We start from the raw sequence: 27,275 nt of genomic DNA, 5'->3' as shown, positions 1-27,275 counted from the left end.
CTTCTGAAGCCCATTCTAACAGGGTGAAGCATCAGCCAGCGTAGCTGGGACGCGGTGACAAGCCTCGCCATGCCTGTAGCTTGATCTCTGTTCCACAGTGAAGAGGTTCTGGTCTCTGCCACCCTGTGCTGTCTCCACCTAAAACGCAGCAGGTCTGTCAGCCACAGAAAATACCAAGCTTCTAACAGGCAATTCCCACAGTGGATGTCGGCGCTCTGGTAGCTAATGAGTAACCTAGACTGTCCCACAACCACTGCCAAAAACAAGCTACAATTTGCATCCAGTAAATAGCAAAGAACGCACTCTAGGGGGACAAGCTTTGAAAAAAGCCCTTAGATTTCTAGAATTACCGCCCCTGGTCGTTCTTCCGGAATAACATGCTGGTTGACGATTTCTTCTTGCCTGCAAGCTGAGCTCATCAACTGACAGTGCTAGTGTTCTGGGAACAGCCTGATTCCAGACAAAGAGCACAGGGGCCTATCACAGCTTATTATAACTAACACGCCAAACCGCCAAAATCGCACAGCAGGAAGTCTGAAATTTACAATAAAATTTGGTCGAAATAAAGTTTAGTCTCTATATAAAATGATTTCACTGAGTAAGCCAAAAGCTCAAAATTGAGCAAACAAAAGCCTATTTTTGAAGGACGGTATCACTGTTAAAATGATACTGAAGGCAGTCAGCACAGCAGGAAGCAGAGCGAACTCTGGAAGCAAGCCTGCCCTGGAATGCCACTCCATGTGCCCAGGCCAGCAACCTAACCTCGCTGAGCCTCAGTTCTCCTTCATCACATGAGGCACCACAAAGTGCTGTGATGAGGGCTGCACAGACGACCATCAAAAAGCACACACAGGGCTTCCCTGGTGGCACAGTGGCTGAGAGTCCGTCTGCCGATGCAGGGGACGCGGGTTCGTGCCCTGGTCCGGGAGGATCCCACATGCTGCGGAGCAACTAAGCCCGTGCGCCACAACCGTGGCTCCCACATCCCGTGAGCCATGGCCGCTGAGCCTGCGCGTCCGGAGCCTGTGCTCCGCAACGGGAGAGGCCACAGCGGTGAGAGGCCCGCGTACCGCAAAAAAAAAAAAAAAAAAAGCACACACAGAGCAGCCCGCCCACGGGAGACCGTCGTGAACGTCATCAGGACTATTCTCTATGTTTTCTCTTCATTTGTGCACAGGAAGGATGGGCCTCCAAACAGAAAGCCTCAGCAACAGCAGACTGGAACAAGATTTCAAAGAAATCAAAAGTTGCTATGCCACAGAAGATAAAGCCACGTTGGACCCTGACAAACGTTAACAGGTATATCTTATTTTAACAGCTTTAGTGTGATATAGTTCACGTATCAAACCATTCACTCATTTAAAGCATGTAACTCAATGACTTTGAGTATATTCAGAGCTCTGCATCCATCACCACTATCTAATTCTGGAAAATTTTCATCTCCCCCAAAAGAAGCACCACACCCAACAGCAGTCATGCACCAACACCTCCCTCCTCAGCCCCTAATCTCCTTTCCACCTCCACAGACTTACCTCCTCTAAGCATTTCATATAAATACAATCTTTATATGTTCTTTTGTGATTGCCTTCTTTCACCACTTACAAAAGATAGCGTGGTTTTTTTTTAATATTTATTTATTTATTTGGCTGCGTGGGGTCTTAGTTGCCACATTCGGGGTCTTAGTTGCCACATTCGGGATCTTCATTGCTGTGTGTGGGATCTTTAGTTGTGGCATTCAGGATCTTCAGTTGCGGCATGTGGGATCTAGTTCCCTGTTCAGGGATCGAGCCCGGGCCCCCTGCATTGGGAGCTCAGAGTCTTAACCACTGGACCACCAGGGAATTCCCAATGATTGTTTTCAAGGTAGCATGAATCAGTACCTCATCCCTTTTCTCTGTTGAATAATATCACGTTATATGGATATACCATAGTTATCTGTTCATCACCTGATGAACTGGGGGCTCTTATGAATAATGTTGCTATGAACGTTCGTGTGCGAGTCTCTGTGTCAACGCACACTTTCATTTCTCTGGAGTGGACACCTAGGAGCAGAAATGCTGGGTTGTACGACAATTCTATGTCTAACACTGTGAGGAACTGACGAGACGTTTTCCCAAAAGGCAGCACCATTTTACATCACCACTATAAAAGCGCGAGGGTTCCAATTTCTCCACTTGCTGTTGTCCATCACTTTTACTCTAGCCATCCTAGTTACTGTGTGTGAAGTGGGATGTCACTGTGGGTTGTTTGGTTTGTTTGTTTTCTTTGACTGCACCACACAGCTTGCGGGGATCTTAGTTCCCTGACCAGGGATCGAACCCGGGCCCTTAGCAGTGAAAGTGCAGAGTCCTAACCACTGGACCGCCAGGGAAGTCCCTGGTGTGTTGTGATTTTATTTTCATTTATTTTTTTAATCTCCCTTGTGTTTTTTCCTTTGACCCACTGGTTATTTAGGAGGGTGTTTGATTTCCACATATTTGTGAATTTCCCAAATTTCCTCCTGTTACTGATTTCTAACTTCATTCCATTGTGGTTGGCGAACACACTTCGTATGATTTCAATCTTTTTAAATTTACTGAAGCTTTTTTTTTATGGCTTAACATACAGTCTATTCTGAAGAATGTTCCATATGCACTTGAGAAAAACGTGTATATTCTGCACTTGTTGGGTGAAGCAGTCTATAGATGTCTGTTAGGTCTAGTTGACTTAGTGTTGTTCAAGTCTTCTATTCATTGCTGATTTTCTGTCTACTTGTATCTCTTACTGAAAGCAGGGTATTGAAGTCTCCAATTATTATTGTTGAAGTGTCTATTTCTCCCTTCAATCCTTCATGTATTTTTTTAAATTTATTTTTATTTATTTTTGGCTGCGTTGGGTCTTCGTTGCTGTGCGCGGGCTTTCTCTAGTTGCAGCAAGCGGGGGCTACTCTTCATTTCGGTGCACGGGCTTCTCACTGCGGTGGCTTCTCTTCTTGTGAAGCGTGGGCTCTAGGCACGCGGGCTTCAGTAGTTGCGGTACGCGGGCTCAGCAGTTGTGGCTCGCAGGCTCTAGAGCGCAGGCTCAGCAGTTGTGGCGCACGGGCTTAGTTGCTCCACAGCATGTGGGATCTTCCTGGACCAGGGTTCGAACCTGTGTCCCCCGCATTGGCAGGTGGATTCTTAACCACTGCGCCACCAGGGAAGTCCCTCTTCATGTATTTTGCTTCATGTATTTTGAGCTCTGTTATTAGGTATGAATATGTTCAGAATTGGGAATTCCCTGGTAGTCCAGTGGGTAGGACTCGGCGCTTTCACTGCCATGGGCCCAGATTCAATCCCTGGTCGGGAAACTAAGATCCCGCAAGTCTTGAGGCTAGGCCAAAAAAAGAAAGAATTGATATATCTTCTTGAGGGCCTGACGCTTTACCACAGTAAAATGTTCTATAACTCTAATAACAATTTTTGTCTTAAAGTCTATTTTGTCTGATACTAGTATAGTCACTCCGCTTCTCTTCTGGTTACTATTTGCAAGGCACATCATTTTTCTTCCTTTCACTAGTATCTTTTGTTTGTATCTTTTGATCTATAGTGTCTTTCGAAGAAAGCATTTAGTTGGATCATGTTTTTTTAAACCCATTCTGCCAATCCTGCCTTTTAACTTGAGGGTTTAATCCATTTACATTTAAGTTAGTTTCTGATAAGGTAGGGCTTACATCTGCCACTTTGCTGTTTTCTATATATGTCTTCTGTCATGTTCCTGCATTCTTCCATCACTGTCTTCTTTTGCATTAAGAAGTATTTTTCAGTGCATCATTTCAATTCACTTGTTTCTTTTACTTTTTTTTTTAGTTACTTTCCTAGTAATTGCCTGAGGATTATAATCAACACTTAACTTAAAACAATCTAGCTTGATACAAACTTAATTTTAGGGAATTCCCTGGCAGTCCAGCGGTTAGGACTTGGTGCCTTCACTGCTGTGGCCTGGGTTCAATCCCTGGTCAGGGAACTAAGATCCTGCAAGCCGTGTGGCGCGCCCCAAAAACAAAAAACGTTTTTCCTTTGTCTTTCAACAGTTTGACTGTGATGTGTCTAAGTACTGATCTCCTTGAGTGGATCCTATTTGGAAGTCATCTTGGATATGTACATTAATGTTTGTCACCAAATTTGGGGAGTTTATGTCTTCAAACATTCTGTCTGCATCTTTCTCCTACTTCTTTCTTTATGGGACTCCAGTTATGGGTATATCAGTACACTTGATGGTGTTCCACAGGTCTCCGAGGCTCTGTTCATTTTTCTTCATTCTTTTTACTTTCTGTTCCTCAGATTGGATCTGTACTTACCTTAATAGAGATCTTAACTTAATTATATTAACAAACCTATTCCCAAATTCACTGATTTCTTTCTTCTATCAGTTCAAATCTACTGCTGAGCCCCTCTAGTGAATTTTTCATTTTTTCATAGTTATTTTATTTTTCATAGTTATTGTATTTTCAACTCCAGAATTTCTATTTGGTGTTTTTTAAAAAATAATTTCTACCTTTTTATTGATAACTTCTACTTGGTGAGATATTCTCATACATTAATTATTTAGACATAGTTTCTTTTAGTTCTTAGAACATACTTATAGTAGCCAATTTAAAGTCCTTGTCTAGTATTATTAAGTCCAACATCTGGACCCTTTCAAGGATAGTTTCTATTGACTACTTTTTTCCTGTGTATAGACCTGTGTATATATATTTCCTGTTTCTTTGTGCATCTCATAAGTTCTTACTGAAAACTAGTATTTCAGGTAATACACTGTGGCAACCCTGGAACTCAGACTGCCCCTTTCCCAGGGGCTGTTATTGCTATAGTTATTTGCTTAGTGACTTTACTGAACTAGTTCTGTAAAGTCTACAATTCCCTATAGTTTACAGTTACTATAAGTCTTTGCTCAGTTAGCTTAGTGGTCAGTTAATGATTGGTCAGGAATTTCTTTAAATGTGTTGAACTAGTAAGTGTCCCAGACACGGCCAAGGAACTGTGCGAGTGCTGACGCACACCTTCGGCACTCAAGGAGCTATAACTCTGCCTTTGCCTTCACTTCTTATTTGTGGAGGGACTCAAGATTAGACACAGGTGAGAGACTAGGGCCCTCTCAAATCTCTCCTAGGCATATACACAGTCCTGCCTCTGTGCAGCCTTCGAGACCCACAGGAGTCTATCAGAGCTTTCCAAAGCCCCCTAAGAGCATGTCATTCTTCGTATCTTTCTTCTAAGATTTTGGCCAGACTCTTGTTTGCCCCCAACTGTGATATTAACTGCCACTGATCGTTTGCCACAAAGACACTAAGGGTAACGCTCTTCCCAGTGAGTGAGATCAAATAATGACAGCTCTGCAAATGGGGCTTTTCCAGAAAGCTGCAAGGCCAGTCAAAGAGTAACAACACTCTGAGAAGAGGACTTTTGAGGGGCTTCAAATCTCATCTGTCCCTTCCAATGGCTGCAAGCCTGCTGGTTTTCACAGTTACCATGGCTGCAAGGCTGATGGCTTTCAATGCTACCACAGATCATGGGAGAGGAGAATGACAGTAGGTCAAGTTGGAGGTTCAGCAGTTTTTCCTGAATAAATCTTCCTGAGATTATGTCAATTTTTGGTTCATTTCCAGAGTTCCAACAAAGTTTATTTTGACCATTTTTACCAGTGTTTTCACTGCTTTTATGGAGGAGTAGATTTACAGAGGTCCTCACTCCACCATTCTTACTAAATGGCGTTTCTGCTATACAGTCAAAGCAACTATGAGTAAAGAGTACTTTACCCATTCGTCCCTCCTGTCAATTATGATTTCTGTATCTCCAAAATCCACTCCTACTGCCTTGACTCAGACCCTTGCTATCTCCTCTAGACCAGAGCAATCATTCTTTTCCTAACTGGCTTTCCTGCCTTTAAACCTAGTCTAAAATCCATCCTTCACATTCAAAATTACTATTCTACTAATAAAAAAATAAATTGTACAGTGTCACTCTCCTGTTTAAGATATGTCCATGGTCCACGTCCCACAGAGGAAGTTCCCCATGATCTGGCTATGGCCTGCTCCTCCCACCTTGTTCTCCTGCCACATCTCCCGACCCACCAGGCACTACTCATTCCAGGAACCACCCACAACGCCTTGAGTGTCCCACTGCCACTCATGTCACTCCGCAGTGTGAAGCATGATGCTCCCCCCTTTCGTGGAGCATCCCCCTACACCCTGTCAGCTCAGCATTATCCCATGTTACCCTGCCTGACCACCCTCTCCTGACCGTCTGCAGCTCATCCTGCCGAGCTGATCATCCCTCATTTTCACCATTCATCTCACACACTTACCACTCTGCGTTACAAGGGCTTGAGCTACTCTGAGGAGAGAGATCATGTCTCATTATCTTCAGTGTTTGGCATGTGAGAAGAAAACAGCCACGACCTCTACAATGCGCTACACAGGCCCTGTGACCCCTGTCTCCCCACCTCCAATACCCCCGACCTAACCTTCTACCTAACCTCCTTCTTGGCTCCCTATTGCAGACACACGGCCTCCTACTATTTCCTCCACACACTGGTTGTCTCTCCCCCCAGTGAAGGCCTTTGTATCTGCTGTTCCCTCTATCTAAGATGTACCCCCCCGCCGCAATTTCTACATGACCCAGTGCCTTCAAGTCTTTTGCTCAGCTGCTACCTTTAAAGCAAGACCAATCCTGGTCACCCTATTTGAAGTTGAAAACCCACAGCCCCAGTGTTCCCCATCACCTTCTCTCCTTAACTTTTCTCTCTTGTACTTACTGTCTTCTAACATATGATACGATTTTCTTTTTATTGTCTATCTCCATCCACCAGAATGTAGGCTCCCTAGGAGCAGGCAGTTCTGTGTGTTTTATTCACCACTATAGGCCCTGGCATTTAATGGGTGCTCAACAACTATCTGGTAAGGAATGCACACCCAGTGTAGAGTGTGCTCAATGACGGCAGCAGACATCTGAGCACCTGTGCTGAAAACTGCCCCAAGAGCTCTTATGCAGCTGAGCTAGGAAACAACTAATATTTACTGAGCGCCAGAATTGCCACCAATGCGGGTGACGTTTTCACCTCCAACAGAAAACTCTCTCTTGAGGCCCTCCCTCTCCCTCACATCCATCCATCAACGAGTCTTGTCCATTTTTCCTCCAGAAAAATACACTATTCTCACCATCTCCACTGCCACCAACGTCTCTTGTATGGACTGTAACAACTTCCACCTTCTGCTCTGGCCTCCTCCGATCTATTTCCTCACAGGAGCCAGGGTGATCTTCATATACAGGTGTACCTGCCACTCACCTGATCCTCTTCAGACGCCTCCTCCAGGACACCTAAGAGGAACTCAGACTTCCTGCCAGGGAAGGGCCTCCAAGGCCCAGCAATCTGGCTCCTTTCTGCTCCTCTCCCTCTCACTCATGACGCTCCAGCTGCACTTGGCTTTCGGGTCCTGAAGCAGAACTAGCCCTAGACTACCGCAAGCCCTTCTCCCCTCAGGACCCAGCTCACATACTGCGTCCTCAGAGGGGCCCTTTATGAATACCCTACCTAAGGTAGTCTCCCTTTCATCCTCCACCATGATGAAGTATATTCTAAAAATACTTCTGTTTTTAAAAGTTTCAGTTCAGGGTTTAAAGTAACTCTTCGGAAAAGTTAGGTATCCAAACTCTCCTGGATTGACTCATCATTACCCATAAAAGAATCCACTGACTTCACCACAGAAACAAATTTCCATTTACTATATTCCACTACCGGCAAGAAACTGCCTCATTAACACAGACCACGTCTATGAAACAAAATCCTATGAGACGCCTATCTCCCCTGCTTTGATTTCTGGGTCTCAGAGCCTTATAACCTGAACCATGAGAAGTAGGCGTGCAGAAGTACAGCCGGCAGTGTTCTGTTAGCGGAGAACAAGGCCCACCCTGCCTGCCTTCCTCAAGGAAGAAGTTGGTGCCACAGAGTCACATGTTCTCTTTAAAGTTCTGCTTAGAAACTCGTGCCAAACAAACTGCATAGTGAGAACCACCCACCCAAATTAATTTAGTAATAAAAGGTATTATTGCTCCACTTAGGCAGTAGAAGGTAAAAGTGCAGAAAGTGAAACTATTCTCTCCCAAGACCTTCCCTCAAGGAGCGGTTAATCCAAAGTAGTATAAATCCAAAGGTTATGAAGGTGTGCATGGTTGGGGTGTGTGTGTGTGTGTGTGTGTGTGTGTGTGTGTGTGTGTCTGTGTGTGTCTGTGTGTCTGTGTGTGTGTCTGTGTGTGTGTCTGTGTGTGTGTAACATATAAAATGAGTCAAAAACTTATTTAAAAGGAGAAAACTCTATGACAAGAGCGCAAGAGCAGTCACCACAACAGCTGTGGACACTGGAAGGACATGGCCAAGGGGTTAACTGACTCAGCCTGACACAGCAAACTGGGACCCGGCCGCCCGCAAGAGGGAGAACCAGTAAAAAGCAAACCCTGTCCGTCACAGAACCTGACGCCAGGTGCCTCAGGAGGGGGCTATCAGGAAGACGAGCTAGAAGTCTACGTAAGGAGCCGCAGGCCCCTCCACCAGACCCCAGGGCCAGGCCACCTATACCCCTAATCCCAGCAGAAGACAACAGGCCTACTCGCTGGAAAAGCAGGAACACAGGAGCTCTAGGCCTGGTGACACCACCACGTGCTAGGGTGAGGCTCCACACTCGGAAAAACACAAGTGAGCGACAGACTCCCTGCATGGTGGGACACCCACACCCAGAACAACGGCAGACAGACCCCCCACACTCCCTGACCCCACCGAGCAGGAGAGGAGCCCGGAACTGCTTCCGAAGAATACGTCTGACACACAGCTTCCCTCCGTGAGACAGAGACCCCTCACCCACCACCACACAGTGAGGCCTCCACCACAGCCGTACCCATGCTGGCTGACACTGGTCCACGTGAGAGGACAGACACTGACCAGCAGACATCCAGGATGGCCTCACAGCACGAGCCAGAGACCAAAACAGACCTACAGGGAAAGAACTGAGTAAAGAGGCTATGTAGAGAAGGAAACTCCAAAACAATCAATATTCTTACAAATAAAAGAAAACACAGCTTTAAGAACCAGATGCCACCAAAAAAGCAGCACTCAGACAATAATAAAACCCTCGGGGGAGCAGGGAGGGATAAATTAGGAGTTTGGGCTCAACATGTACACGCTACTATATACAAAATAGATAACCAACAGGACCTACTCTATGGCACAGGGAACTCTACTCAATATTTTGCAATAACCTATAAGAAAAAGAATCTTTTAAAAAATAGATATATATGTATGTATAACTAAATCACTTTGCTGTACACCTGAAACTAACACAACATTGTAAATCAACTATACTTCAATTAAAAAAAAAAGAGAGAGAGAGAAAGCCCTCCAAATGTGGAGAAAAGGGGGACTTCCCTGGCGGTCCGGTGGTTAAGACTCCACACTTCCAATGCAGGGAGCACAGGTTCAATACCTGGTCCCCAGGTCGAGGAATTAAGATCCCACATGCCGCACGTGGGGCCAAAAAATATATATATATGGAGAAAAGGGAACCCTCTTCCACTGCTGATGGGAATGTAAATGGGTGCAGCCACTATGGACAACAGCTGTCACATGATCCAGCAATCATACTCCTGGGCATATACCCAGAGAAAACTCTAATTCAAAAAGATACAGGCACCCCAATGTTCATAGCAGCTCTGTTTACAATAGCCAAGACATGGAAATAACCTAAGTGTCCATCAACAGAGGTATGGATATACATGTGGTACATATATACAATGGAATACTACTCAGCCGTGAAAAAGAGTGAAATAATGCCATTTGCAGCAACATGGACAGACTTAGAGATGATCATACTAAGCGAAGTAAGTCAGACAGAGAAAGACAAATATCACATGGCATCACTTGTATGTGGAATCTAAAATATAATACAAACGAACTTATTTACAAAAAAAAAACAGACTCACAGACGTAGAGAACAGACTTACAATTACCAAAGTGGAAGGGCAGGAAGGGGGGGGGATAAATTAGGAGTCTGGGATTAGCAGATACAAACTACTATATACAAAATAGATAAGCAACAAGGTCCTACTATATAGCACAGGGAACTATATTCAATATCTTATAATAACCTATGTTGGAGAAGAATATGAAAAAGAATATATATGTATAACTGAATCACTTTGCTGTACACCAGAAACTAACACAACATTGTAAATCAACTATAATTCAATAAAAAAAAGAAAGCCCTCAAATTGTAAAAGTGATAGGAGAAAGAAAAATTCAGAAGGGCCAGAGTCACAGAAAACAGAATACCACAAAGACAAAGAAATGGAAGACGAGAGATAAGAGAGTAAGAAAATGTAAGCCAAGAGGTCCACATTTCAACTATTATTAGAGGATTATTGAAAAAGGAGAAAGTGAAAAGAAATTATCAAAGAAATAAAACAAAAACATTTCCCCAAACCCGAAGGACATGAATTACCAGAATGAATAAAGCCACTGAATGCCACACCTGGGCACAGCATGTTAACATTTCAAACCACTAGGAACTAAGAGTAGAGCCATGCCTTCAAAACCGAGGAAAAGCGCTTCCCTGGTGGCGCAGCAGTTGAGAGGCCGCCTGCCGATGCAGGGGACACGGGTTCGTGCCCCGGTCCGGGAGGATCCCACATGCCGCGGAACAGCTGGGCCCGTGAGCCATGGCCGCTGAGCCTGCACGTCCAGAGCCTGTGCTCCGCAAAGGGAGAGGCCACAACAATGAGAGGCCCGCGTACCGCAAAAAAAAAAAAAAAGAGAAAGACAAATACCGTATGATATCACTTATATTTGGAACCTAAAATACAACACAAATGAACTTATTTACGAAACAGAGTCACAAAAAGAACAGACTTGTGGTTGCCAAGAGGCAGGGGGTTGGGGAGGGATGGACTGGGAGTTTGGGATTAGCAGATACAAACTATTATATATAGAATGAATAAACAGCAATGGCCTACTGTATAGCCCAGGGAACTATATTCAATATCCTGTAATAAACCATAATGGAAAAGAATATGAAAAAGAATATACATGTATGACGGAATCACTTTTGCTGTATAGCAGAAATTAACACAATATTGTAAATCAAATATAGTTCAATTAGAGAAAGCGTCAAACCGTTATTCTCAGCTAAGAAGAATATTTTCAGACATTAATTAAATGTTACAGATTAGTTAGGTAAAATATTGTGACCTACTAGACAATGGGAAAAGGAAAGCTTAGCTAAGTTAAATCCTCATCTTCCACAGTAAGAAGTTAATAAATAATGACTAAATGGGGAAAAACACCCCTGAATGGTATGTAATTTAGAATAATCACATTTTTTAAAGTAAATATTAGAAGAGATGGATAAAAATGAAAATAACTGACTCCGAGGTTAGGAATGGGGGAATGAGGTGAGGGTCAAGTGTTTTATAATTAACTTCTTAAACTACATTCTTGATTTTCATTTTTTTAAACATTTAATTGAGGACAAGAAAATAGCAAATATGAATATAATTCGGAAGACCTGCCCAAGCACCTACTATAACCCTAGCCCTCTCCCTGCCATCCAAGATGAACGACCCCCAAACCCACTAGCCCTGATCTTGGCTCCTCAGAAGATCTGGCCCCGCCAGGGCCACCGCGCCAACCGTCACCCTCCCCACGCTCCACTGCAGGGACCCCACAGCCCGTCCTTTCAGCTCACTACATCAGGTAAGCAAACTCTGAACCCCACTGCCCCGCCCCCAGGACTTACGACCCACTCTCTCTCTGTCCCTCTCCCCGTCCTCACGCCCTCTTACCAGCCTCAATCCCATCACATAAACCAAGCCCCGACACTTCTCCTCCATCTAAGCACTTGCTGGCCAAACCCCTCCCTGCTGAGTCCAATTCATGGTCAACTGGCAGGTGAGCCTGGAGAGCTGAGCGTGCCTGGTGACACACCCCCCAGCTCTGCTGGGCTGGCCTCACATGTGAAGCCCAGGGAGGCCCTGTCAGCTCTTCCCAGGGGCCCCCTCACAGCTTCTCCTCCCACACCTCCTCCCTCCCCCATCACTGGTGGCTGGGGCGCCTGTTCCCTCACCAGCACCACCTCCCCCTGCACCTCTGCCCCTCCACTTTCCCCCTGGCCCTTGTCATTCCCATCAGCCAACAAACACGGTCTACCTCCCACCTCCTAGCAGGTCCTCACCTTTCTTGCCTGGTTCAGAGCCTCCTAACCGGTCTCCCTGCTCTTCTCAACACAGCAGTCAGGAGTTCTCCCCAGAGGTAAGTCCCGCCTCTGCTCACCCTGCACTGGCTCGGCCTGTCACACAGGGTGAAAGCCAGAGTTCTCCTAACTGGCTCCGAGATCCCCACCATGCACCTCTCCCCGTCCCCCGGCTCTGAAGTCCAGCCCCTGTGGCCTCCCCACCTGCCCACCAGCACTCCAGGGACACCTGACCCCCAGCTTCCCTATCTGAATTGCAACCCCCTTTTATTTTTCCCTTTATTTTCCCCTTAATATAGTATGTGATGCACTGTACATTATACTTATTTATAATGTCTACCTCACTAGAACGTAAGCCACATGGGAGCACTCTTATCTGTTTTTTTGCTCACTGTGTAAAACAGGAACCCAGTAATTTGCTGAGCAAATGAATTAATCTTAAAAAAGCGTTCCTGACCCCACTGTGATAGGAAGAATGCCCCCCCAAAGACACCCACACCCCAATACTAGGATCCCGTGAGCTACCTTCCAGGGCAAAAGGAACTCTGCAGATGTCACTAAGGCTGGGGAATGACCCGGGTCATGCAAGCAGCCCAGTCTACTCGCAAGAGCCCTCCGAGCGGAGGCTCTCCCTGCCTGGAGGGAGAGGTCAGGGAGATCCAAATCTGGAGAGGGACTCCCCTGAGGGGTCCGGGGAGGGGCCGCAAGAGAAGGCGTGTGGGACCGAGTGGAAGCAGCATCACCCAGTCTCCAGAAGGGACCCTGGTTTCAGCCTGGGAGACAGGCAGAGCACCCTGGTGCCAGGCCGTGCCCACTTCTGATGCGCAGAACACGAGCTGCTACAGGGGTGCTGCTGAACGCTGCTAAAAGCATGCTCCAGTGTCAGGGCAGCAACAGGGGCCAACCTGCCCTCTACCCTCTGCGTCACCACCTCTTTACAGCAAAGCTCCGAGAGAGCTGAGACTCTCATTTCCCAATTCTTCTCTTGTAAACCACCCCGTCGGGCTCAGCCCTGCTCAGTCCTCTCCTGTGACCCACCTGACCAGCCCTCCTCGCTGGCCCAGGCTGCCCAGCTGCTTAGGGCTGGCACGTCGGGAGCTCTGGCCATCCGCCTGGAGAGCTGGCCCAGCACTGTGGTTCAGAGGAAAGACCTGGAGCCCAGCAGCTTGGGCCTGGGTCCTCGCTCAACCACTCCAGAGACAGGGCCTTGGGCTCCTGGGCCTCGGCTCCCTCCTCCATGAAACAGGAAGGAACTTAGTGCCTGCTATACAGTATCATCATGAAGATCAGATGTGTAAACAAAGGTAAAGTGCTTGTGATATTTCCACCCCCTCGGTCAGCTTCCCAGGTCGGCTTCCCAGTCTCCTGGTATCAAAAGCCACCTATAAACAATGCAGCTGTAGTCTTACCTCTAGCTCAGACCTTGCCTCTGAATTCGTCTTGGCTGTCTAACTCCCCAAAACCTACTGGCCAGAAACAGGGATAGGATTTACCCTCCCACCTTAGGCAACTAAAAACCTGAACAAAATTATATGAAACAATAGTTTTCAGACACTGGACAATAGACTATGGAAAACAGCGGTCACTGAGAGTCAGGAAACAAACAAGAGGAGCCTTACGACTGCCCGGCTCACTGCCTAGGGACAGGGGACCCAAATGGAGCCCAGAGGTGTCACTGAAGTGAGGAGACGGGCACAGGAGGCTAGAACGCACATTCTTGTGAGAGCGGACAAAGTAAACGAGAAAAACCCATCTTGTCATTTATTCTGTCTGTCTACTCTCACAAGAATTTAAGTTTCTGAAAGTACAGGGATTTTGTCCATTTGGTTAAGCACTGAATCCCCGGTGCCTAGAATAATGCCAGCACACAATGGGCACCCAAAAGATTTCTCAAATGAATGAATGAATTAAACAATTATGTCAAAAAATAGGATCCAGAAAAATAAAGAAATAAATTTGAAATACACACCTTCAAAACACCCTTCACTCTTGGGGTTGTATCAAAATTACAGCAAAACAACAAGAACATAGTATGAAAAACAGTGTTTCCTTGGCTACTTACAAAGCAGATTTATATTAGATCTACAGCAAATGCTACATCAGAGAATGCACATCAGACAGACATCAGCTCCAACAAAAGAGCATCTCCTCCCTCTGTGACCAGCTTTCCCGTAAGACAGTTCAGGAAGACGCAAGGGACCTACGGCCCCACCCCATGGACGACAACCTCAGAAAAGCCAAGCCTCGGGAACTGAACGACTCAGCACCAACGGACCCTCAGACAATCACCCTCCCACCTCCCTCTTCCTCCACGTTCTCAGTGCTGGGAAAGCTGGCTGTGCTACTCCAGGCAAGGACGACTCAAACTGTAGTAAAGTAATGAGGCGACAGCAGTTTGAGCCCGGGAATGAACTGAACAGAAGCTGCAAGCTAACTGTCAGAAGTCCCTGAGACTGTGAGAAATGTGCTCCAGGGAAGGAGGGCTTATGCAGACCACTTGGCCCAAGTCAGCACGCGCTCCATCCCAGGAGACTCGCTCTCACAGGCACAGTGAGGTTCAAAAGGTTCTGATCTGGTTGTACTGTACAAGACTCCCTCCCCCCAAAAACAGCTACTGAACTGTATTTTTCAATAGCAATAAATGCAATCCAAAAGTATTCCAAAATACTCATTTTCTTGCTCTGTTTTTCCTACTGTGCTTTAAAAAACTATTCAACATCAACATAGTGCCCTTTTTCAATGCTGTTCAAACGGCAAGAGAAACACATAACTGCCCTCTCAACCCCATCACACAAAGGCAGGCCGGCCACAGAAAAAGCAAAACACAAATCCCCACAGCACTGCCCGCCCTAAGGAGCTCAAGGTGCTCTAAGCACACTAAATAACTAATCCTCACGTCACCCTTCTGCTGCCGTCAGAAAGGATTTTAAAGGAAAAAAACAGACCTTGCAATGCAAAATACAAGCCAAGCAACACAATTTGGATTCTGGTCTCCACACTTTTAAGCAATCCTGCAGATGGGGGCAGGTGGAAAGAACCGCACACGGGAAACATCCCGAATACAAGGAGAGGGCTGAACGCAAAACCACTGCAAGTCTCACTGGGGTTTTTTTGTTTGTCTGTTTGTTTGTTATGGCCGCGCTGCATGGCTTGCAGGATCTTAGTTCCCCGACCAGGGCTCAAATCTGGGCCCTCGTCAGTGAAAGCACCGGACTGCCAGGGAATTCCCTCACTGGGTTTAAATGTCGGGCGAAATGAAGACTCCAGGCTGTCTAGGGCCACAACTTGCAAAAGTGAGAAAGAAAAAGGGACAGAATCAGGATCTGACCCAAACCACTGGCCAGAAGTTTCTGCCTTAATGAACACATCCAGCAGTCAGCCAGCCACTCCGTTTCCTGAGGTACCAGGAGGCTAAGGGAGCTACACGGGGCCAGAGCCGCGCCAGGGAAGAGGGGGTCAGCCTCCCTGCATAGGGGTTCCTCTCTTTCCTGGGCACAGGGCAGCTGCAGGCGCATCACTGCCCTCCTTAAATCCGTCGCACCCCGACTCACACAAACTGCAAGGGCCAGACCACGGGCCCACCCCACAGCTGAGTGTCTCCCGCCGTCCCCGCTGGCGCCTCCCACAGAAGCCTCGGTGGCCCCGCTTCCCTCGCTCTCATCTAGGTGGTCACGAGCCCTGGCCCTCCTCCGCTGCCGACAGTGCTGCGCAGAGGCTGTGCCCAGTGGGCAGTGACAGCGCCTGGGGCTGGGCTGGGCCTCGCCTCTCCCCTGCTGGCACCCCACAGCGCCATCCCCATACCCTTCTAGGTCCTCTTCCCAAGTCGGTCTCCAAGGCACCGCTTTAAAACAGGGCCGCTTCCTCCTCACAAGGTCTTTATTCAACGCACCTTGGCTGAACCCTTACAACCCTCTCCCCAGCACAGAGGGCGAGAGCTTATCTCCTCACACAGCCTCAGCTCCCACCCCCAAGAGGGAATGGCCACTGGAACCTATCCCGCAATTCTCCTCCTAATAAAATGACACGTTTCAACGTGTCAACTTTCATACCAAAGTCAGGAAGATTCTGAAGAGGGAAAACGCCGAAATCAGTAAATACAGTTTTGTAATCCAACATTTTAGGCGTCACGTGGCCTAGTGGAAATTGCTCATTTCTGTTTTGCAGCGAGTATCATCCCGTTTACCGTGCTGAGCTGGCAGTGAAGTCATTTAACTTACTCCGCGCTGCAGCCGCCAGAGGCTGACAGAAGGCATGGACATTGTAGCTCCCAATGCGGCGTCCGTGTCCAACGCCCGTGCTGACCAGAGGGAGGGGCAGGATGGGAGGGGTGCGTGCCTGTCGCAGGAGTCCTGAGCACAGGAGGTGCTCGATACACACGGACATGCTGGTGGGAACTCACCCCCCACCCTGTCTGTCTGTCTGTCTGCAAGCACCTCAGGAGACCAGGGCTGCGTGCTCCATTTCTCAGAACCCCAGCAGCATTTCCACAACAAGCCCAGATGCCACCCATTATCCAAAACCTGAGGCCCACCTTGTCCCGGAACTCAGAACCGCTCAGCCTTTCGGAGGAAGTACAGCATGTGACCGTGGGCCCCCAGGGCGTCCCGGAGGCCAGCTCACAGGGAAGGGACCACACAGCTTCGTGGCAGCACAGCGCCAGACAAGTCTGCCACAGACTCACAAAAAGACTTTCCATCCTTGGCGGCTTAGAAGTTTTGAAATCTGAGCTCTGGGAGGCCGGCCTTGTGCCCAAGAACCTGCAAGTGACATTCAAGGAACACAGAGCCCCTCCTGCTCAGAGCTCCCGCCAGAATCCCTCTCTCTGGTCACAGTTACGCAAAACGCCTTTTCCCACGGCACTCCTGAATCTTACCCTCGGGTCTAATAGATTTTTTTAAAGCCCAGAAATGCCTTTTAATCCCACAAAGACAGCCTTTCCAATAATTCCGCAACTACAAAATCCTGACACGTGTCGGTGCCAAAAAAAACAGAGCGAAAATCATTTTAAGAGGAAAGAAAAGTAATGCTGAGTATGTGGCATGAGAACACTTATCACCAGGCCATTTCAACGTCTCTTAAGAGAAGCAGTGACCCACCCCCACCCCTCCAGAAGAGCCAGACGGGAAACACAGGGAAGAATACACAGGTATTTCCTAGAAGCAGCAACCACCAGCCTTGGCAGAAACATCCAACCAGACCAAAGCCTTCCTTCCTCCCCCAGCCTGGTGGTCCGTCCCTCCCAGGAGCCTCGTCACATACTTCCTAAATCGGTTTCTAAGGAATGTAAATTATGTAGAAGAGTGCAAAAGAAAATATGCAAGAAGAGCAATTTTTTCAAAATATGCAAGAAGAGCAATTTTTTCAAAAAGTCAGCATTTTTTAAATGTACAGACAAGAGTAAAATGAACCTTAATTTTTTTTGGGGGGGGTGCATTGGGTCTTCGTTGCTGTGCGTGGGCTTTCTCTAGTTGCAGTGAGCGGAGGCTACTCTTTGTTGCAATGCGCGGGCTTCTCACTGTGGTGGCTTCTCTTGTTGCGGAGCATGGGCTCTAGGTGTGAGGGCTTCAGTAGTTGTGGCTCGCGGGCTCTAGAGCGCAGGCTCAGTAGTTGTGGCTCATGGGCTTAGTTGCTCCGCGGCGTGTGGGATCTTCCCGGATCAGGGCCTGAACCCGTGTCCCCTGCATTGGCAGGTGGATTCTTAACCACTGTGCCACCAGGGAAGTCCCCAAGTTAATTTTGGGGGCACTGAATTGGTTCTCTACCTGAGCCACAAAGCTCCACGGAACACGAGGACGGGCACCTCTCAAATCCTGGGGCACGATCACCGCCACCAGCGCAAAGAGGCGCAGCCCTCCAAGCCCGTCCACCGCAGCGGATCCCAAAGTGAGGCACAGCCCGAGGCAGAGCTCGCTGCAAAGGGGGACATTTAAGAGACTACGTTGTGCGGAAAGGGAAAACGGAGCTGCGATTTTAGAGCTGAAACGCTTCAGTGATACTTGAGCTCCAAACCCACCCGTCCGTGTCAGTGGAGGAGACCGAGCTCCGTGGCCAGGGCCCCCGGCTGCCCTCTCCCCACAGAACCCGGCCACCTGGCTCACCCTCACAACAGGGAAGCAGAGCCGGCCGGGCAGGGAGCAGCAGGGACCCCTCTCCCCGCGACTAAGGGCTCGGCTCGGGGCAGCTCCCACCAGAGCTCGCTGTCCGATCCCACCGCCAGCCAGACCTGCTCCTCCTGCCTGCCGTGGGCACACCCGCCGGCCTCGGCCCGCGATGCCCTTCAGCCAGAGCAGGCCCCAGCTGGGCGCTGTCTCCTCATCCACTGGGTGTCGTCTCACGCCACACTGCCAGCCGGGAGGAGTGATGTGGTGGGCCAGACAGACGTGGCCCCCACCCCGTGGGGCTTCCACTGCGGGGGGCGGGGGGCAGGCCACGGGGCCACAAGCTGCTGACGCTGCTCTGAGGGGAGAGGACAGCGCCGCAGCTGATGAGGGGGTAACAGGACGGCGAGGAAAGCTGGCTCTGAGGAGGGGCCGTATTAAACAGCTGCCCCCCCCACGCCCTCCAAGGGATTAGGCGCATCTTCTTCTTGCAGACGCTCCGTCAAGGAAGACACTGTCTTATTCACGGGTCTACACCAGGGGCTCAGGCTGGGTTGTGCCCTGCAGGGTAACAGCTGGAAACATTTTTGGTTGTCACAACTGCAGCGTTTAGGCGGTAGAGACCAGGGGTGCTGCAGAGCACAGGGCAGCACCGCACAAGTGATCGGCCCCAAATGCCCCCGTGCGGGGTGGAGAGTCTGTCTACACTCAGTCAACAGCCAAGTCTCCACTATGCGGCAGACCCAGCACAGAACACATCTAGTTTGTAGATGATCACTTGTCCAAGAAAATGGGTTTCAATCTCAATGACCTGCCCAGTGCAATTTTCTTCCATAATGGAAGGACAGATGTGATGGCTAATTTAAGGCGGCTAAGCTTTGGCCCAAGGGGTCTCCTGAAGCAGTAGCACATCCACACTTAGCTTTCCAAGACGCATTACGATTACAAATATTACTGTCTATGAAATCACATTACACAGCAAAGAAAGAGAGAAAGGATACTGCCCGACTTGTAACAGCACAGACCTCAGGGTGTGTTTCCACACCGATTTCTTGCAGAGAAAGGGAAGGGACAGAAAATCTAACCTTCCACAGTCTGGGTCCTCCATCCCAGTCTAAGGAGATGACGGGATCAAGGGAGGGTTCAGGACAACAGCATTTACCAGTAGATCAAGTCACAAGCATTCTTTAAAATACACCGAAACCTCAGGTGTTGAAATCCACAAACGTCTGGTGGATAACAAACAAGAAATAAAACCAGACAGGAAGCTGGCTTTGTGTCTATTTTTTTAATTAGATAAAGGGGACAGCTACCTGAAAAGCAACAGGAGTTTCTGCGCACCAAAGTCAAATGTATCGGTGGACCAACAGTACACCCACCGGCCCCCCGGCCGTTGCACTTTTTGGGGTGGATTTTTCCACTCCGAGGGGACACATGTCGCTAAGAACCCTGTCCCTGATGGAAGACAGCGAGCAGAGCAGCAGTTCCCCTAAGCCATCCCAACCCCCCACCGCCCGGTGTCCAGATTCCCTCGGGAACGAGTCATTTTAATCAGGGCCTAATAAGCCGCCAGAACCCAGGTCAAGGAGCTGCTTCCCCGGCAAGACGCGGGTTTCGCTAGTCCCACTCCCCGGGAAAAGCCACGCTGTTTTGGAAACCGCTGGGTTAAATGCTCCATTGCTAGAAAGACGGGCCGACTGCTCGAGATGACATCATGCTGGGGAGGGGCGCCTTCGCCAGAAGCCCCTCAGCGATGCCACAGACCCGGCGCGGGCGCGGCTGCGGAACGCCGCCCTCACCCCCGCACCCCTGACCCCGCACCCCTGACCCCGCCCCCACGACAAGTCCTAATCTCGCTCCCCACCCACCCCCCGCCCGCCAGGTCCGCGCCCCGGACCCCAGCCCCCAACCCCCGGACCCCCGCCCGCCAGGTCCGCGCCCCCGACCCCAGCCCCCAACCGCAGGACCCCCGCCAGGCAGGTCCGCGCCCCGGACCCCAGCCCTCAACCCCCGGACTCCCGCCCGCCAGGTCCGCGCCCCGGACCCCAGCCCTCAACCCCCGGACCCCCGCCCGCCAGGGCCGCGCCCCGGACCCTAGCCCCCGAAGGCCCCCGCCGGCCAGCCCTTCACCCCGGCCTGCGCCCCCACCCCACGCAGGCCGGGTCCGGCTCCCCGCCACTCACAGTTGCGGATGTCCGAGATGAAGACCGCCAGGCCCCGCATCCCGTCCCCCTTCGACACGGCCGGCATCTTCGGGCCCGGGGAGCGGCCTGGGCAGGCGGGCCCGGAGCAGGAGCGAGCCGCGGGCCGCGGGAGCGGGAGCGGGAGCGAGAGCGGGGAGGAGCCGCCTCAGCCGAGCCGCCCCAGGCTGCAGCGCCGCTTTCGGGGCCGCCGCCGCGCGCGCGCGCACGCACGCACGCTCGCAGCCCCACGCACGCGCACGCTCGCTCGCGCGGCCACAGATGGCGGCCGCGGCGCGGGGGCGAGCACGTCGGTGGCGGGCCCGTAAAGGCAGGCGCGGGGCGGCCCAGAAGACCGACGCCGCGGGCGGGGCTGCGCTGGGAGTTGCGGGTTCTCTTGCCCGGGGCCACCGACCCCCCGACCCCGCCCTCCAGGCTCCACCGAGCCGGATCCCCAGTACCCTGACTCCCACCAGAGACCTCAGCGCCCGACCCCTGACCGGGACGCACCGCCGCCCTGACCCCACCGCCCCGACCCTCCCCCCAGACCTCTCACCGCCCTGCCCAGCCGAGGTCCTGGGGCAGCTGCCGGCCTTGGGGGACCAGTCTCCATCAGAGCTCTGGGGGCCTGCGGCACATCACCTGGGCTGTGCAGAGCCAGCGCCTTTCTTTACAGAGGGCGAGCCGAGAAAACGCTCCACCGCCATCCCTTGACAGCACCAGGTGACCAGGGCCCAGTCTTGAATCCGATTCCTCACTGACCAACCACACCCTTTGCCACTGTTGGCACCACGAACCTCTGCAGCCTGGGGAGGTGGAGGTGAGGACGGCCACTGCGGCCCACCTGCGGCACACTGCAGGGCCCTAGGCAGGCACAGAATCCAGGGAGTTTGGCGAGCAAGGGGCCCTGCTGAGCTCTCCTTCATGAAGCAGAATGGCTTTGAAGAGGATCCTTCCTCATCTGGGATCACCCAGGCCCTGTACCTGGAACCAGCCCAGACCCACCCTGGCTCACTTCCTCAGTTCCCGCTGAGAGGCCAGGCCCGGGTGGACCCTGGCCAGGAGGACGAAGCCCCCAGGCTCTGGTCCTTTGGGACCCCTGGGGGGAGCCAGAAGCCATGGAGACCCGAATCCTTATAAGGCGGAAATTTCACCACCTTCCAAGACCCTCCGAAGGGCTGGCCAGCAGAGGGCTTCCTGAGGGAGAGACCCCTAGGGCCTGCTTCCCCAGGCCGGGAGATTATCTACCACAGCCAGGCCAGGGGACTCAGAGGAGGAGACTGTGACCCACCCCTGGCAGCCACTCACAGGGCGGGGCAATGCAGAGAGGCTGCAGGGGCTCATGCAGGGCATGGACAGAGGGCAAGCTCAGCCCAGGGTGCAGGGGCTTCTGGGAGGAGGGGCTTGGAGATGGGCAGGCATCCCACCCCCTCTCACTGCTGACCCTGGACTTCCCAAGCCTCCTGGGATTGCTTCCCACCAGCGTGTGTGTATGTTGTGGGGTGGTCCCAGAGCCTGATGAGACACACAGCTGGCTGTGCGAAAGCCCCCAGCCTCCTGCCTCCTGCCCCGCCTTCACCGCCCTGCAGATCACTTAGTCGTCAGGCTTCGGGCCTGAGTCGATGCGGCTCTCCCTGACCACGGTCACTTCTCAGCGAGGGACAGGTCACTTTCGGCAGCATGCAGTGCTTCGTTTCTTGGGTTGTGTGAACTGGACATGTGTCCCATTGTAGCCATTGCTGGTTCCCAGGCTCTCCTTCCGTGTCTAGCGGGAGGGGAGGGCCCCAACACTTGCATTGTAAAGGAGAAGAAATGAAAGCCAGGGAGCCCAGAGCCCAGAGCCATGGTGTCCAGGGGGCTCCTGTGGCGTTAGCTGGCTGTGTCTCCACTTGTACCTGGGCCTGTCAGTTTTATGAGTGACCCAGTTTCCTTCCCATAATCTCTGGAGTGCGTTGCACACAATAACCTTCCAGAAAATTGGGGTTGGCAGCCTGGTCCAGGCGTGGCTAGAGGCCCTGAGCAGCCATGCGTGTTCAGGGACAGGATGTGGCGTCCTGGGGCCCCAGTGGCTACCTGTGTTGACCAGGAATGATATGCCAATGATATGAACTCTGTGGTGGGTGGGGACTTCGAAGGAAGCCCAACCACCTAGCGTACAGGGATGGGCTCAAGCCCCTGACCGCTCACCTTAGGGAGGTGGGAACCTGCCTATGACAGCGGGTCTCCTCTCTCGCAGCCATAAAACTGAGCCCAGAGCCACACACGGCAGATTCGGATTGTTACAAAAGAGACACAGATGGCACAGTGGTTAAGAATCCACCTGCCAATGCAGGGCACATGGGTTCGAGCCCTGGTCCGGGAAGATCCCACATGCCGCAGAGCAACTAAGCTCATGAGCCATAACTACTGAGCCCGTGTGCTGCAACTACTGAAGCCCATGCACCTAGAGCCCGTGCTCTGCAACAAGAGAAGCCACCACAATGAGAAGCCTACACACTGCAACAAAGACCCAACACAACCAAAAATAAACAAATAAATAAATAAATAAATTTTTAAAAAAGAGAGACACAGAAGGTGAATCTATGGCCTCCCCGGCTGCGCTCAGTAAAAGCTGGCACACTGGTGGGGCCCAGAGAAGGGGGGTGGGGGAATATGGCAGACCAGGGGACCCCAACCCCTACTTTCCAGGAGCCCCCATCACCCTTCACAGCCCCTTTCCCCTCTCTGGGCAAAGTTGTCCCCATACTTGAAGACCATGTCATGACATCCCTTGAAGGGGTTACTTTGTAAGAGAAAAGTCAGCTCCCCGCAAAGCTCCCTGGCCCGGCTCCATCCCTTACGACCTGGGAGAGTCAAGTCCCAACACAAAGTCAAACCCAGGGACTTCCCTGGTGGCACCATGGTTAAGAATCCACCTGCCAATGCAGGTGACATGGGTTCAAGCCCTGGTCTGGGAAGATCCCACATGCCACAGAGCAACTAAGCTTGTGTGCCACAACTACTGAGCCTACGTGCCACAACTACTGAAGCCTGCATGCCTAAAGCCCGTGCTCCGCAACAAAAGAAGCCACCGCAATGAGAAGCCCACACACTGCAACAAAGAGTCAAAGAGTAACCCCTGCGCACAGCAACGAAGACCCAACGCAGCCAAAAATACATACATACGTACATAAATAAATAAATACATAAATAAATAAATTTATTAAAATAAAAAAAAGTCAGACCCGGATTGGAAAGGCTTAGCTGCCAGGAGAACTGCAGGAAGTTGAGTTTCTGTTGACCGAACTCTGCAGAATGTGTGTAGGATGGATTCTGAGAGAGTGGACCAGTCCCACAGGGCACCCAGTGATCTGGGTCAGCTGAGTCTGCCTGGGCAGCCAACTGCCTGGAAGCTGGACTCAGTGGCCCTGTGTTAAAACAAGGTTGAGATGCCAGAAATTCCTGCATATGATGTAGAGAAAGGAATTCAGAGATGTATTATCTCCCAGTTCTGGAGGCCGGAAGTTGTTGATCAAGGTGTCCTCAGGGCTGGTTCCTTCTGAGGCTGTAACTGAGGATCTGACCACCCCCCCCCCCAGACCTCTGTCCTCGGCTTGTAGACGGCCGTCTTTGCCCTGTGTCTCTTCACACCATCTTCCCTCGATGCATATCTCTCTCTGTGTCCAAATTTCCCCTTTTAACAAAGACACCAGTCATGTTGGACCCGGGGCCCATCTTACCCAGCAGGAACTCATCTGAATTAATTACATCGGCAACGACCCCAAATAAGGTCCCATTCTGAGGAGTTCAACATGTGAACTTTCAGGGGACACAATTCAACCCAAAACACACGTTTGGTGACATGATTTTGAATCCTCGCCCCTCCTTTTCCATCCTTCCTACTTGGAGCACGGTTCTGATGGCTGGAGCTCCATTTTGGACCACACCCTGCACTGCGCTAGCTCGCAAGCTGCCCGTGTTTGTGCCACAGTGGCTGGGGGCTCTGCTACACCGGCCGAACCTAGATACTAATTGACACCTATTCCCATGCCCGAGGGGTTTCTGGTGCTCTAGGGGCCTAGGACAGGTCGGGATGCCCCCCACCATCCTGTCCTGTGGCTTGTCATCAAGACCACTTCACGTCCGTTCCCCTTGGGCTTGAAGGGGCCCTACAAGCACTGTCAATCATCAGCCTCAGGAGCAACGCAGCTGATGACGCCAACCCGGGAGGGGTGGAGCATCCCCCCAGGACGCTGCCAGTTCAGGCATCCTGCTCACCCCCAGAGCAGGGAACCATGACCTCCGGTCTCCCTAAGGTACCTGTTGAAAAATGCACCCCTTGACCTTAAAGGCCGGATCAGCCATGCTGGCAGCCAGCCAGCCAGACTGAATGGGCCTCATATTGTAGGGTGTTTTGTGGCATCTCAGGCCGACATTCACCCACTGCAGCTCCTTCCTCTAAGGGCCCAGCCAGGGTGGGCTGATGGAATATAACCCAATTTTAAGATTAGCCTGAGAAAAACAACTTTAGGAAAGAAAACATACCTAAAAATATCAGTTCAGGCCTTTGAGCACCACTAGAGTAGTTTCCTGCAGCTGCTATAAGAGATAACCACGAAGCTGATGGTTTAGGAACAGCAGAAATGGATTCTCTCCCGGTTCTAGAGGCCGGAAGTCCAAGATCAAGATGTGTGCAGGGTTGGTGCCCCTGGAGGCTCTGAGGGGGACTCCATTTCCCGCCTCGTCTAGCTTCTGGTGGCTGCGGGACCACTCAGCCCGTGGCCTTCTCCCCTGCGCCTGTATGTTGGACCTTCCTCTCTCTCCTCTTATAAGGATCCCAGTCATTGGACTGAGGTCTCACACTAAATCCAAGATGAACTCCTCCCGAGATCCTAAGTCACATCCGCAGAGACTCTATTTCCAAAAAAGGTCACCATCACAGATGCTGTGGCAGGGACGTGGACAGCCTCCCAGGGTCCACCACTCCACGTGCCCCATGACAGCCACCAAGAAATGCTGCCCATTTGGCTTCGTTGACACACATACCACCCCTCCCCTTCATTATGGGGTATTTTCACGTGGGTTGTGGGATGACGAGAAGCATTAAAACCCATGACTGACACCACAGAGCACACAACCCTGTGCACGGCCACTTGCCCATCGCAGAAGCCTACCTCAGGGCTTAGCACCTGCCCGGCCACTGACTGGACACCTACATGCCAGACAGCACAAGATGCCCAAGTCACAGCAGTCACCCCGGTCCCGGCCAGATGGGCTGGTGGGGGTGGGACACAGCAGATCTGCTGTGCTGGCTCTGGAGCCATATCTGGAAGCTTCCGCTGCACATGACACGCCCTACTCCCTCTCCCTTCTTGCTCTGGACTTTGCTTATCCCAGCACCAAGGGAGGGTGTCTCCATCCATGAGCTGGAGAAGGGCTCGGCAGCAGGAAATCCTTGCATGCGTCCCTCTTCCTGGCCCTCCGGCCTCAAAGCTGAATGTTTCTTGGCCCAGGAGTGATAGGACAGTGATAGTGGCTTGGGCCCTGCCCTTGGCGTGACCCCCGGCCAAGCCTTCCCCATTAAAATAGGACAAGTCACGGGTGGCCCCTGCCAGGAAAACAACTTACCTTGTGCTGACTTGGCAAATGAAGAGAGGCTCAGGGCTGCCCACGGGGCCAGGGACCCCATCCTCGCCCTACCCAGGAGCACTGGCCACCCCAGGGAAGACACAGCCCTGACCCCAGAAGCCCCACGGCCACCGGGCACCTCCAGCAACGAAGTATGAGTGCTCTTGGGGTGTTGTCCAGGTACTGGGCTCCCCATAGTAAGACAGAGATGCCATCCAGGCCCTCCTGGAGAGGCAGCCTCAGACTGGGGATCCTCGGCTGGCCGGGTGGCCCTGAAGTGGGGTGCTCTGGCCCTGCAGGTGTCCCCAGAACATGGGGGAGGGGCCCAGTGGCAGCAGGAGAGCTTGCCTCTGAAGGCCCCTCCACGGGGCCTGTATCTGCCCTTGCGTGTCCTCTGGTGCCCACTGCGACAGGCGGGGGGCAAGGAGGAAGATGGAGCAAGCGTGGGCCAGACCTGGGCTCGCAGCACAGAGCGTGGACCTGGCAGGGCAGGCAGCTCCTCAGGCTGCCAGGGCCTGAGGAAGGGCCAGGAATGGGGGCTGAGGGTTAGGGTTTCGGGCCTGAGCAAGGCGTTTATACTCAGATTTACATTAAATTTAAATAATTAGGATTCGACTTATTAAAGTTATAATTTCAAAACCTAATTTTTTAACCTGCTAAGTTCCGTTTTACAAGCCCTTATGCCCTTCACAAGCCTAGCAGGTTTTATGGTTGTTTTTAAGGGGCCTCTGCATAATATGCTGTGCCAGCGACAATCTCAAGCATTTTCAGCATTTCAAACTGAACTTATAACTTAAGTATCTTTCACTTCCATTTATGTACTCTAGCTTGTCTGAACTGACAACAAAATCTCGGGTGCTTCAAGAACTCATACACTCAATAGATTAAATATTTAAAATGGTGAACCCCAAGTTGTCTCAAATGTTCCAGGAACACACACTACCAAATGTGTTCAAGTTTCACTTCATCTGTAAATGCTAACACTTTGGTTCAGATTCTCTTAAACCTTCCTATGCCTCATTCTAAATCTTCCTGTGGCTGGACCCATTTAAAGAAGTCAGCTTTCAACCTAGGTGCTGGGGCCCCTTGGCACCAGCTCTGCCAGCTGGGAGACTGACAGCTTTGTGCTCACAACTC

At 51.0% G+C, this 27,275-nt stretch overlaps 1 protein-coding gene across 5 annotated transcripts in view; it reads right to left on the bottom strand.

Moving 5' to 3' along the window:
- AP2A2 (adaptor related protein complex 2 subunit alpha 2) overlaps window positions 1–20,782 on the bottom strand; it is a 67,686-nt gene extending 46,904 nt beyond the window's left edge. For 3 of the 5 annotated variants that reach the window (XM_004278083.4, XM_033402575.2, XM_049713987.1), the window contains exon 1: window positions 20,535–20,738. In XM_004278083.4, coding sequence (XP_004278131.1) covers window positions 20,535–20,601 — 67 coding nt within the window. In that variant the 5' untranslated portion in view covers window positions 20,602–20,738. Of the gene's footprint in view, window positions 1–20,534 lie in introns of all 5 variants that reach the window. The other 2 variants (XM_033402576.2, XM_012536123.3) reach the window with 2 other exon arrangements.
- Between the last annotated feature and the right edge of the window lie 6,493 nt (window positions 20,783–27,275).

The sequence above is a fragment of the Orcinus orca genome, chromosome 8 (genome assembly GCF_937001465.1).
Source record: "Orcinus orca chromosome 8, mOrcOrc1.1, whole genome shotgun sequence".
Taxonomy (NCBI): domain Eukaryota; kingdom Metazoa; phylum Chordata; class Mammalia; order Artiodactyla; family Delphinidae; genus Orcinus; species Orcinus orca.
The sequence above is the reverse complement of the archived record's forward strand: the minus strand, read 5'-3'. Positions and strand labels throughout refer to the sequence as shown.